The sequence below is a fragment of the Phascolarctos cinereus genome, unplaced genomic scaffold (genome assembly GCF_003287225.1).
Source record: "Phascolarctos cinereus isolate Bilbo 61053 unplaced genomic scaffold, phaCin_HiC Scaffold_5;HRSCAF=322, whole genome shotgun sequence".
Lineage (NCBI taxonomy): Eukaryota > Metazoa > Chordata > Mammalia > Diprotodontia > Phascolarctidae > Phascolarctos > Phascolarctos cinereus.
The window spans coordinates 182528857-182542282 of NW_027555958.1; the positions used below are offsets into that span (position 1 = coordinate 182528857).

A 13426-nucleotide genomic window follows, 5' to 3' on the forward strand; every position below is an offset into this window, starting at 1 on the left:
AGTGTTTATTTATGGGAAGGATGTGCCCCATTTGGGGGGGAGGGGATGTTCTATTGAAAATCTTGCTGCTATTTCCCTAAATGCCTTTGCTTTAGACTAATTATGTCTTCTAATGAGCTAGAGAAAAAAGCATACACGTTAGTGGGGAGATGTGTTTTTATTTTGAGTAGATATGGATCTATAGAGAACCTTGAATCTGGAAGAGCTATTTTGACACCCCATTTTTGAAAGGGAGTGCCATGGATGTTACTCTTCATGTGAACAAACAGCTTCATTGTTGTATATTTCTTGGAACCAAGATCAGCACGCACTCTTGCTGTTGTTCAGTTGTTTCCAATTTTTCAGGACCCTATGGACCATGGCACATCAGGCCCTTCTATCCTCCACTATCTCTCAAAGTCTGTCCAGGTTCATGTTCATTGTTTCCATGATACCATCTATCTACCTCATCCTCTGCCATCGCCTTTTCTTTTTGCCTTCAATCCTTCTCATGTGAACTCTCAGACATATATAATGATGACTCAAGGTACGGAAACTTAAAACAGAAAACCACAGTGCCACTATCCTTTGCCTTCCAGTCTTTACATATTTTCTCCACCCTTTCCCCTACAACCTGGCAAGCATTCTTCGCTCATGCCACAAAATGTATGATATCACAAAAAAATATTCTAGCACCCTTGGCTGAACTGGGAGGCAGGCTGGTGGACTGTACCACTTACTATGTGTGTGACTTTCAGTAAGTCATTCAACCCCTAGACCTGAGGTCCATCATCTAGATGAGGGGATTGGACTAGATAACCTCTCAGATGCCTTCCAGCTCTAAATAACTTATTTCTTTGTCACAACTCTTCTTCTCTCAGGCCCACAATTACCTCATCTAAATTAGTGGTGGTGTAGACATTTTCATGAGTTTTAATGGCCAAAGAATTCATCACCTGGTGGCCAACCTACTGGTGATGAGCCCCTTCATAATTAGCTAGGCAGGTCCTTGAACAGTAGGCCCAATTTGTCACCAGGACCTTACTCAAAGACTTTCCAGCTTGGTAAAAACCTGCCAGAGCTTATACTCCTCTGGCAAAGACATTGAGGACTCAGGGCTACTAACTGCTTTAAACATTAAAAGGCTAACTACATGGTCAGTAACTACTTTTACCTTTACTATAAGTAGTATCTTGTTAATTATTAATGATAAGTATTTATTAGATTAAATGTTTCACATGATCTCAATTGTTTTACCAAATGTTCATTAACAACTCAATCTCTACACTTTTTTTGCTTGGAGAGCAACAGGTGTAAAGTAGCCAAACTTAACAATGTCCAATTCTGGCTTATCATTTCTGTAAGTATTTCACTGGACCAAACATAAGATACACTCTCTTCTCCATTCTACCTCCACCCTCAAATCTGGCTTGCATAAATCTGAATGTCTTCTTAGCACCGCAGACACAGTTTTAGCTTTGTTGGTCTTAAAAGCAGCAGAAGCAACAATAGCACTAGCTTTTTTTCTGATCCCTACACCCTACATTGGTATAACCTGTGTTCTACATCCCTGTGTGAAGTAAGTGAGCTGCATACCACCCCCTTAATCACAGGGACTTTTTGTCTTCCCTTAGAAATATAACTGCAAAGCCCATCAACTAGTTCCTTCCTTTACACCTACAAGATTGGAGAGGACTATTAGAAATCAATAGTGGGAGGGGAGCCCTCCAGAATTCCCTTCCCCAAAGAATTTCTACTATATTCTTCAGTTCCATCATCATTTTGCACTTGTAGAAAAATTAATCCTCTCTTCCTCCCCAAAGCCTGCTGCTTTAAGGCACATGGAGTGGAAGAATAAATGGGGATAGTGAGTCCCAAATTGTTTAATGAAGTAGCTAAGCTTTGAAACTGAAGGAATTAGAAAAGAAGGAGAATAAGTGTTTGAAAGTGACCCTTTAGGGTTAGCCTCCTTAAATTAAAAAAGGGGTTTAGGGGGGCTATTGAAGATCTGAAGTCTTGGTCTCCAAAACAGATTGATTGTAGGAAGTAATTATTTTCCAGTATCATATGTAAAATGATCATATTTTAGGGGTATGGCCTATATTCATATTAGTAAAGCAACTGGCATTACTTTGACCCTTATTCCAAGATCTTTGTTTTCACCAAGGGTATCTATGACATTTTTGCCACAGGAAAAAAAACAACACATAACTAAATTTGTATCTTAGGGATATTTGCAAGATATTTTAAAATACCAAATGGACAACTCTTTTCAAAGACTGCATTGCCACAACCCAAAGAGTTCATGGACAGAAGATGCTCCAGCCTGTGACGGGTTTGATTCTTTAAAATGACTTAAAAAGAAAATGCTAGACAACAGCAGTAGTGCTGTATAAATGTGAAATACTGCAAGCAGAATCAATATAGATGGAAGGAATAGCATTAGCCTTGTTGTTTGCAAGTTAGGACGGTTAAACTGCCTTAAATGGAACTTTTTTTTTACTTGCCCTGTGATTTCCATCCTTACAGAAAGTTTCTTTTGCCAGTGAAGATGAGAGAGAGAAAGTTGCATTGAAGCATTGAGACTGTGACTTGCCCAGGGACACACAGTCAGTATGTGTCATGTGGGACTTGAATTTAGTTAGGTCTTTCTCATTTTTTGGCCAGCTTTCCACATCTATTCTGCCATGAGAACTTAGCATATTTAAAATGCATTGGAGAAAGAAGGGGCTAAACTACTGAAACAAGCAATAATGCTCATCAATCTGAAGGATGTCAGTATAAATAAACAAAACATAATTTTAAAAAAAATTTAATATACTATAATAGGAAGTTGCATGCTACTCCATTCCTTTTAGAAGATTGCCACATGTGGACTTAAAGGACTGTGCCCTGGTATTTCAGTATGATACCTAACACAATGAGGGTGTTGAATAATAAATGGCTAATGAATTTCCATGAGTACTTTTGTTTGGACACTCAAGACAGAACTGTACAGCACTAAAAGCAGTTACAAAAGTTGGGATAATAATATAAGTACTTCCCTATAAGTGTGACCCTGTGGGCCTAACCATATGTTCCTCCTCTATCTCCACCTTTTAAAATTTTTGGCCTCCTGCCAACTGAGTTGCCAGAAAAACAGGCATTGAAAAGGGAGCCATGCAACTGCTAAGGAAATCCCTGTTCCCTGTAATGAGCTGCTACTGAAAAGAAATGTTTTTATTCTTGGAGGAAAGGTACCAGGATATCATAATTTCAAATTCTCTAATGAATTTGATGTAATAAGATTTGAAGGTGATGTCATTTCAGCTGTAGTTCTGAAGGGCAGAGACTATCTTGACAAACATGATACTAAATAAAGGATAACTTTATATAGCAAAGGTCTCCAGTCTTTTTTGTTAGTAGGAGCTACTTTCTGTTCCTCTAGAGCCTTGTTGTAATCAAGGAAGGGTAAGGGAGTATGTGTGTATACATGTTGGGATGAGAGTGAAAGAGCAATGATGAATAAATACCATTATTTATGGAGCACCAACAGAACACAGAGCAAAGGGCTGCCATGGAAAGTTATAAGGGGAACAGAGGATAAGTGGATAAATAGGTATAAAAGGAATATACATAAAACCTAAATAAAGAAGTCATATTATGGCTGAAGTTTGGACAGAAGTTGCCTATAGGAGGAGGTAATGAAAATTAACATTCATAAATTGAAGACAAAATATTTTACTGTGAATTTAAGATCCAAAATAGGGTTTTAAAAGTATCACTATATGAATATTAATGCTTGGCTTGTCCCATGCCATTTAAGTGCCAATTCAAGCATATTTATAAAATCCAAGTACCCCATCACTGACAGGTACTAACACCAGAGGCTTAATTTCATACAATAAATATTTGCAAATATTATCAACCCTAATCAGGACCCTAGTTAACAAATTTTCTACTTATTCCTGAGAGGACTGCGGTGTCTTGAAGCATGTCACTTGGACCCCAGAAATATGGGCTCAGAGCCTGACTCTGCTATTTACTATGGGCAAATTTTCTGTCAAACGAGGACATTAATACTGTCCAATACCTACCTCACAGGGTTGCTGTGTGAACCTAAAAGCAACACATTTGTGCTATTATGATTTTTTGTTATTCCAAGTTCAGGCTGCCAGCAGTTATCTGTCCTTTTACTGCCTGTGTGACCTTGGGTTGGTCACTTTTCACTCCCAGGCCTCAGTTTCCTCTCCTGTAAAATTGGGGGTGGGGTGTTGGACTAGAGGTCCTCTAAGCTACTTTTCCAGGTTTAAATACATGGTGCAAATGTGGCAGGTGTTAACACCCGCACTGAGATGTGCCCACCCGCGCCAGCACTAGAGCCATGTGGCTTTTGTCGGGCAGAGATAGAAATGCAGCAGAACTGTCCAGCAGTGGCTCGGGCAGCCATGACTAGCGCCAACGAAGGAGACAGTGTGACTGCCCTCCAGCGGGCAGCAGTGGGGCTCTGCCCTTGCATCGGCCTTCGCCCACTTAGCATCGAAACCAGCCAGGCGCGGAGCTGGGGGCTCGGGGCGGCGGTCCTCCTCTAGTCCGCCCGGTGCCTGCTGCGGAGTCGGGAAGGCAGGTGCACGGGAGCCGGCGGTCGGCTTGCGCGTGCGCATGCTGCCAGAGGAGGGGAAGGGCCGGAGGTGAGGCTTCCCCTCCCAGTCTCTCCAGCACAGCCTTTCAGAGGATGCTCGCTTCCCGGTGAAGACCGCTCCTGGGAAAGCTGCTCAAGCCTAGCGGGGACCGAAGGAAGGTGTACGTGTGAGTGTGTATGTATGCATGAACGCATGCATGTCTGTCTGTGTGTCTGGAAGGTGCGGGGAGGAGAGGGCACCGGGGAAGCTGGGGTTCACGCTGGGGCTCGCGCTAGCGCTCGCGCTGCCCCCCCCCATACCCACCCCGCGCGCCCCACCCGCTCCGGAGATCCTCGCGGCGGAGGGGCTTGCACCGGTTTGTCCGCGCCTGTCACCTGACTCTGTCGGAGGAACCAAAGCTGAGGTGGGGGCGGGGGGATGGGGACGCTGCCGGGGAGAGCCAGAGAGACGCGGCGGCGGCGGCGGCGGCGGCGGCAGCGTCAGTGGAGGTGGCGGCGGCGGCGGGGAGCGGCGGGCTGGTACATGCTGCACCCCGGGGCGGGAGGGCTGGGGGCCTGGGCGGTGGGGCGCCATAGGGGCGAAGGAGTAGGGCCAAGCGCTGCGGGGGAGCTCAGGAGACATCTCTCCGCGCGAGACACCCGCCCGCTCTCTGCCCACCCGCCGGCTTCCTTCCTTCCTTCCGCCCCGAGGCCACGGACGGCCGACCGACCGGCAGGCGGGCGGGCACGTTGTCTCTCCCCCGCGGCCCGGGAGCGGCGGGAGCCGTGGCAGCTGCAGCGCCGCCGTGGGGGTGGGGGCGGGGGCGAGTAACGGACTCTTGCGGCTGGCTGTCTACACGGCAGCCGTCTGCACACCGCCCGCAACCGGCTCCCCTCTTTCTTTCTCCGGCTCAGGCTGTGCCCACCTCGTCGTGCCGCGCCGCGCCTCCTCAGAGGGCTCTGTCGGAGGCGATTATCCTTCCCCAGAAGGAGGCGGGCGGGGAGTGACAGGTCCGCCCCCCGCCACCGGCTCGGGTGCGGTGCGGCACCCCCCACCGCCCAAGGGCCTGGTGCCCCTTCCCACCCTCGAGGAGCGGTGGGGGGTCGGGAGGATCCTTGGCTCCCGCACCCGGGAAGGGTGAGCCGCATCGAGCCCTCCCACCACTCCTTCCCAGGGCGGGCCCCCTGCAGTGAGCCCTGAGAGGGCTGCGGTGGGAGGTGGGGGGGAGGCAGGGTCGGGGCATAAAGGGGACCAGGAAAGGGGTGCGGGAAGGAGGGATTAAGGATGTGGGAGGGGGTGGCAGCTGAGAACGGGGAGAGAGGGCATAATATGGCGCAATGCAACGATAATCTCCAGCTCAGAGGAGATGGGAAGAGGAAGATCCCGTTGCTGCTGCAGGAGCTGCAGCCGCCGAAGCAGCATCAAGGGAGGGGGGAGGGCAGGGCGGCGGAGGTTGGGTATCCGATTCAGTCCGTCTCCGTAGCCTCTTGGGGATTAGGGTGGGGGAGGAGTAAGGGCATGTTGCAGCAGCAGTGGGGAGGTCGCCTTGTGGGTACAGTGCCTAGGGAGTAACCCTGAAACCTGAAGGGTCTAGTGTGGAATAAGGTTGTCTGGTTGGGGAGAAAAATTGCTGATTGACAAGAGGGTGGAGGACTTAGAGATGGTGGGGAAGCAAAAAAAGGAGGAGGGTATATTGCAGGGTAGAGAAAAGCCCAAGATTAGTGCACCCATAATGAGTTCATTTTCTGTGGGTGCATCTCAGGCTGATGGACGCGTCTTTACAACCTCTAGTTCTGTTGGGACTGCGATACTGGGACAGTGCCTACAGAGGTCCTTCTAGGGTGGAGAAGGGAGGCTGCGGAGAGGGATAGGCCCTTGTTGCCCAAAGGCAGGAGCCCTGGGCTAATGAAGAGGCCATCTATCTGCTCTTTCTTGCAGAAGAGGAGGCAGTAGAAGCAGCAGCCGAAGATGTCGGGGCAAACGCTCACAGATCGAATCGCGGCTGCTCAGTACAGCGTGACTGGCTCTGCTGTAGCAAGGGCTGTCTGCAAAGCAACCACTCATGAAGTAATGGGGCCCAAGAAAAAGCACCTGGACTGTAAGCATCTCTTTATATAAGCGGGATATGCGCATGCCAAAGACACTCCAGAGACTAAGTAGAGGCTGTCTAGGCTTACTGTCAATAATGCCGCAGCATTTGGTATTCCCAGCTGTGGAAATCTTTTAAAGTCTGCTGTTGCAGAGTGTCTTTGAGTGGCTTCTTTACTTTCCATATCCTACCAGTTATATTTTTCTTCCTTTTGGTCTTCAATTTCTGTACTAAGGGGAGGCTGTAGTGTAGAAAGCTGAAGTCTGATGTGAGCTATTGAGAGATTTGAGAATCAAGCTTCACTGCTTTCTTACAGTTTTTGTTGTGGGTTTTTGTTATTGTTTGTTTTAAGAGTTGGCTACTTCAGGAAATTCTGGGGTGGTACAATTACAACTCAGAAAGAAAAGATGAACACCCCAGGTGACTTTAAATGCATTTTAGGCCGGGGTGTTTTTTTTTGTATTTTCATTTTGTGTGTGTTTTGTTCTGAGAGCCTAGTTGGCCTTTGTGACTGAACATTGAAAATGCATTTTGCAAGTGTTAATAGAAATACTTCATTTTGCATGTGGAAGAACCTTTTGTAGATTATATTTTGTGATACAAAATGGAAGTTTTCCCAGAATTTTGAAGTAATATATATTTTTTTTATATTTATGACCTTATGGGAAAACTTTCAGACTCGTTCTAAATAACTACTGCTGAAATGATAAAACATTTTTGTTGACTCAGTTAATGTAGTAAAATCTTAATTTTAATTGGAGGAATAATAAAGAAATATAATAATAATACTGTGGAAACAATCTCAAAGGAAAAGACTTACCTGTGTACCTGTGTGAGCAGAGATTTCTGTGTAAGAAGCTACACAATTGATATTTTCCAAAATTGCCTTTTATTCTCTGCTGGACCTAGTTAGGGCTTTCAGTGGAACTTGTTGCCATGTATAAATTCTTGCCATTGACAAATTTTATCAACAATCTGATCCCAACTTTCCTTCATCATTTTGAAAGGGTGGTACTGGGTGGTCAGGAATTGCACTATCTAGGTTGTATTACTCTTATTTGGATTCTGTTTCTGGAAGGAATTGCTGTTCTCACACACTGGTATTAGCATTTACCCCTGGACCCATTAGCAGCATAAATACAAACTTGCCAATACTCAAAATAGAACAGTGTTTTAAAGTATGTCCATTCCTCTGGCCTTATAATATTGAATAATTTTTCCTTTTAGATTTATCTGAGAGCTATAAACTCAATCTTTTTTAATAAATGCTTTGTAATATATATGTTTTACTATATGCTTTATGGTATAAGCAACATAATATGGATGGGGCTATGTAGTGTATGATATTAAACAAGTAATTGAGAATTATAAATTTGTGAATTAGTTGTTTTGCTGCTTACATGATGAAAATTATGGACTCATTTAATATACTATCCACCTGATAAACTAACCCATATGTTACTCGTGGACTTTAAAAGGAGTGTATCTCCCTTTTAATGATTTTTAATAAAAATTTTTGTATTGAAAATTGTAAAATTTATATTTATAAAACATTACAAAAATACTAAATAACATTATGCAGAAATGTCAGATTTATTTCAAAGAATAGCTTTCATTTCATTTGTACAAGAATTTTACCTGATAATTATGAAAGACTTATGGATGAACTAAAGAATGATGGGAGAATGATATTTCACATAGAATTAGGGGTATCATTGGAAGTAATAGTAAAGTTTGTTAGCCCTTTTTTTAGGTGTTATCATTTTATTTTTCTTGGGGAATTTTTTGATCTGGAAAAGCTTAGTAAAAATTATGCAGAATGAGAACATTCTTTCCATTATTTTCAAAAATAACTGGTGAATGGAATGGTTTAGAGGTGTGTAGCTTCAAGTAGCACGTGTCATTTTTTAATAAAGGAAATAAAAGCATTTGATTTTTGCATTGTTTTTTTCTGTACATTATCAATAATCTTTATTAAATTAGTTTGCATTGTTAATCTTAACATTCTACTCTTCTCATTTACAGTGTTTTTTATGTTATAGTCATATTTTCTATATATTCAAATTTGACAGACATTCAGTTTGTTTACAGTATACTACAGGGAAGGTAGTATACTAGGTGCTAGGGATACACAGAAAAAGGAAATAGTCACTCACTTTGAGGAACTTAAGTTCTTCATGTATATAAATAAGTTAAATATTAGTTAATTTGAGGAAAGAGAGTACTAACAGCTAGAAGAGCCAAGGAAGTCTTCAAGGAAGAAGTGACAGCTGAGCTTTGTAGGAAGTTTCTGGAGTTGAAAAGGCAGTGAATTCCAGGTATGGGGGAAGGCATGGCTTAAAGGAATACTCCCATGCCAGAAAATAGACTGTTAAGTTTAAGGAGAGGTAGTAGTTTAATTTTGCTGAAATCCTTCTAAATGTCCCTGTAATATTAGACAATATTGACCACTCTCTCCTTCTGGATGCTTTCCCCACCCTGAATTTTCATGACACTACTCATTGTTCTTCTTCTGATCTAATTGCTCATTTTTAGTCTCCTTTACTGATTTATTATCCATATTACCTCCTCTAACTGTGGATGTTCACTAAGACTGTTCTGTGCCTCTTCTGTTATCTCTCACTTGGCGACCTCATTAGCTCCCATGAGTTTGATTGTCATCTCAGTGCAGATTACTCCTAAATCTAGATATCCAGTCCTAGGTCCCTCTACTGAGCTCCAGTATGTTGTGCATTTCAAACTGGAATGTCCAAGAGGCTTTTCTAACTGTGTAAATATATCCCAAATGTATCCAAAATTGAACTTGCTATCTTTCCCCAGAATCCACCCTTCTAATAAACTTCTCTGTTGTTGTCAAGGTCACCAAAATCTTTTCAGTCACTCACATCTGTAAGTGGGGTGTCCTTCTCAACTCCTCACTCACCTTCTACTCACATATCTAATCAATTGTCAAGTCTTACAGTTTTATACCCAGCACAATATCTCTTATAACTGTCTCCTTTTCTCATAGTCACCACCCTGGTTCAGGCCTTCATCACGTCACACCTGAGGTATTGAAGTAGCCTCCTGATTGATGTCCCTGCCTTCAAAGCTTTCTCTTCTATAATCTGTTCTCCATACAGCTACCAAAGTAAATGTTACCGTATCACTCCCCTGCTCACTAAAGTTCAGTAGCTCCCTATTATCTCTAGTAACAGATAGATGATCCTCTTTTTAACTTTTACAGCCCTTTGCAACCCAGTATCAACCTACTTTTCCTATCTTTTCATGTTACTTCCCTCACCAAACTGACCTTCCTGCTGTTATTTACCTGCCACTTTCATTTCACATCCCTGTACCTTTGCACAGGCACTCTCTTCTGCCTGGGATGCATTCTCACTTCACCTCTGCTTCTTAGAATTTCCAGTTTCCTTCAAAACTCTACTCAGGTGACACCTACAGAAAGCCTTTGTTGATCCTCCCAAGTGGCTCTTAACCCTCTCCCCCCAATTTACTTTGTGTATACTATATGTATACATAAACACACGTATATTAGAATGTAAGTACATACATATAGATATACAACAAAGGCTTTGTTTTATAAAAATAAGTCACTGCAGGATTCTTTTGACCAGTAGTGTCCTATAGTTTGAATTTTGATTTTTTTGAATTTTAATTAACCAACCAATAAGTATTTATTAAACACTATGTGCCAATCACACCTGGCACTGCCTATACAAAGACAAAAAAAATGAAACAATTCTGCTTTGAAAGGACTAGGATATAACTTCAAGAACATAGATGAAGCACATCTGTCATTGGATGACCAAAGCTTAATGGTTCAAAGTAGCAACTGAGAGAATTTTAGGCATGTGGTATATTAAATTGTATTAATATTATATTAAGAATGTGGGATTCTATAGATTAATGGTTAAGTACTGTGCTTTATATATACCTGGAATTTGGAATAAATAGAATGCCTATATCAAGGAAAAATCTGACTTGCATCATGATACATTTTTTAATATTTGGAATTGAAACTAAATAATTTGGATAAAAACAAGTTGGTTGTAACATGTCAGATGAAGTGCATGAATTTGGGATTCATTTGTGAAATAAATGTTTAATATTTAAGGTGGCAGTGCATATGGTTTCTTCCCCCCGCCAACCTGGTTGATCAAGAAATTTTAAAAAAAATTTTTTACACAATCCTTTTTGATTGGAGTTGAAGTAAGGTAAATAGGATGCCTAAGATTAAAGCTGTTTAGAAAGTTTGTCCATTTTTTAAAATAGGTTGATTGATTTATTTTAAGTACTTGGTTACCACTAGTTTTGAACACACATTTCAAAAGAAAAGAAGTTCATTTTCTGCAAATTTAATGAAGATTGAACTCCATTTTCTTTGTCAAATCATATTGAGTTTGTAGGTTTGATAAGAGCATTGTTAATATTTGGGCAGGAATTAAATGATTGGATGGAAATGAAAGGTATAGAGATTGGTTCCTAAATTTTGCTTTTTGGAATGAAATATTATTTTATTGGAGAAAAGCATTTCATTCATAATGGTATTCCTGTAATTAGCAGGTATTAATTAAAAATACATGATGAACCTTAGTTATCTTAGATGTACCATTTCATAAAAGTTTTCTTCATATAGTAAGCACTGTTAAACTACTCTGACTTCATATTTGTTTCAATAGCAATGATAATCCAAGTAAGTGATAAAAATTGGTATTTAGGATCATTATCCAAATTCCTTTCTGATATACCCAAAGACCTTTAAGATCCATTGCAAAATATAATCGTGATAACAACTGATTCTTCTATAGCACTTGAAGATTTACAAAGTAATGTGGTCCCAATCCTATGGGATAGGTAGTTCAAATATCATTGTTCTTTTATAAGTGAGGGATTTGAGGCTCAAAGACATAAACATGCTCATTGTAACAGGACTAGTGAGTTTTTGAAGCTGGGGCAGAAAACTCAGTTTTGAAAGTGTAAGTTCAGGACTTTTCCTACTACATTACACAGGTATGGAAAGTATGAAAGTAACAATCAACAAGCATTTGTTAAGCACCTACTTTGTGTGGGGCACTGAGGATAGAAATACATTAAAAGAAAAAAAGGAAACAATCTTTCCCTTGTATCTTTGTTTCAGTAACAGCTCTTGTGTGCTATTTTTGTGTTCGGTAATCTTAAATTGAGCACTGATTTAGTAAAATGAAAGTTTAAATCTTATCTCCATATAACTAGAGCTTATAGGAAACTAATTTTTTAAAATAAAAATTTGCTAGGCATAAAAGATGATTTAAAAATTATGACTAGTGCTACAAAATAGTACTTCTACCCATACTTTTCATTCTAATCTACCAATTGATTTTTAAAAATAATTATGATTCCATTTAGTTACGTAAACTAAACGGATATTTTGAGTTCTTAATCATTTGTAATACCTTTCATTCTTAACTTGTTTTTGCTATCTAATTTTAATGAGAAATCACATTACATTTTTGTCTACATAATTTCTTCAGTGAAAACATTTGGTGTTGGAGGGCTGGACTGTGTTTACTTTATTGAAAGAGTTAATATCACTTTAATTCTTATAAAGCCTTTGGAGGATTTGCTATGATGTGGTAAAATGCTAATAGCCATTAGTAGCCTACTAAAGGAAATATGTTCCAGGCTTATGTTGTAATTACAGCTGCCTCCATCTTATCTGTAAAGGATTTATAAAAAGTGAATAAATTACATTAATTTTTGGAATATTTAAAATTGAGAATAATTTACTTTACAAAAGGATTCATTATCAATTTCTTTAAAGTAGTTCTCCAGGACATTAAAATGTTATTTGATTTACATAAACTCTGTTTGCTTACAACTTTTCAGGAGCCCATCTGTTGTATATTTATGTATATAATAGCTAATTTAGTCAGGGATTTCTTTGAATCATAATATGAAAATAAGTCAAAATTGATTTAAAAAACTAAATGGAAGTAGTAAAAGTAGTGAGAAGTTTACCAGATACTAATGTAACACTAGACACAAGATGAATGGATTCTTACTATAAATGAAAATTTGAAATCAGGGAACACAATCAATATTCACTAAGTTACTATTATATTTTAATAGCCTGCTAGGAATGGTAAAAGAAAAATCTTAAGACATTGCATTTGACATAAGAAGCTTATAGTTTAATTGCTCTTCAACTTCAATTAATCTTCTAAAATTTCTTGCATGTATATATAATGCTAAAGCCAATATCAATGGTAGTTGTTTACTTATATCCACAGTGTTGTATTATAAAATCTTAGGGAAAAATTGCTGCCTAAGGCATAACATTTAAGAGTATCAGTTATCATTATTGAAATTGAAATTATAAGGCTATAGACTGATTTTTGTGTATGATTTATGGAAACAGTCTCATACTCATACCCCTACACTTTTAAATATTTATAGATTTGTGATCTCATTAATATGTGAATATATGCATATCATAATTCACAAGCATTTATTAAGAGCTTAATATGTGCCTGGCATAATGCTGAGGGCTAGGAGTACTAAAAAACACTGCTAGTGTCCTCACAGTGCTTGCATTCTACTTGGGGAAACAACATGTATATAAACAGGTATGTAGAAGATACAGAATGGATGAAAGGTAACTGTAGAGGAGAAATGAATCTTGTTCATATTTTCCATAAATTCTGTGTAGAGGGCCAAGCCAAAGGGCCTTTCTCCAGATCTTTACGTTATGTGAATACCAATGGAACATATGAGCATT

The 13426-nt window shown here is 40.2% G+C and overlaps 1 protein-coding gene across 15 annotated transcripts in view; it reads left to right on the forward strand.

The window, feature by feature from the left end:
* The first annotated feature begins 4659 nt into the window (after positions 1 to 4659).
* The window catches only part of SNAP91 (synaptosome associated protein 91), a 150951-nt gene continuing 142184 nt past the window's right edge, over positions 4660 to 13426 (forward strand). For 3 of the 15 annotated variants that reach the window (XM_078155253.1, XM_078155262.1, XM_078155261.1), the window contains exons 1-2: positions 4662 to 4767; positions 6519 to 6678. In XM_078155253.1, the coding sequence (XP_078011379.1) occupies positions 6549 to 6678 (130 nt within the window). In that variant the 5' untranslated portion in view covers positions 4662 to 4767; positions 6519 to 6548. Of the gene's footprint in view, positions 4776 to 5024; positions 5120 to 5499; positions 5591 to 5628; positions 5718 to 6518; positions 6679 to 13426 lie in introns of those variants that run through there. The other 12 variants (XM_078155263.1, XM_078155265.1, XM_078155258.1 and 9 more) reach the window with 10 other exon arrangements.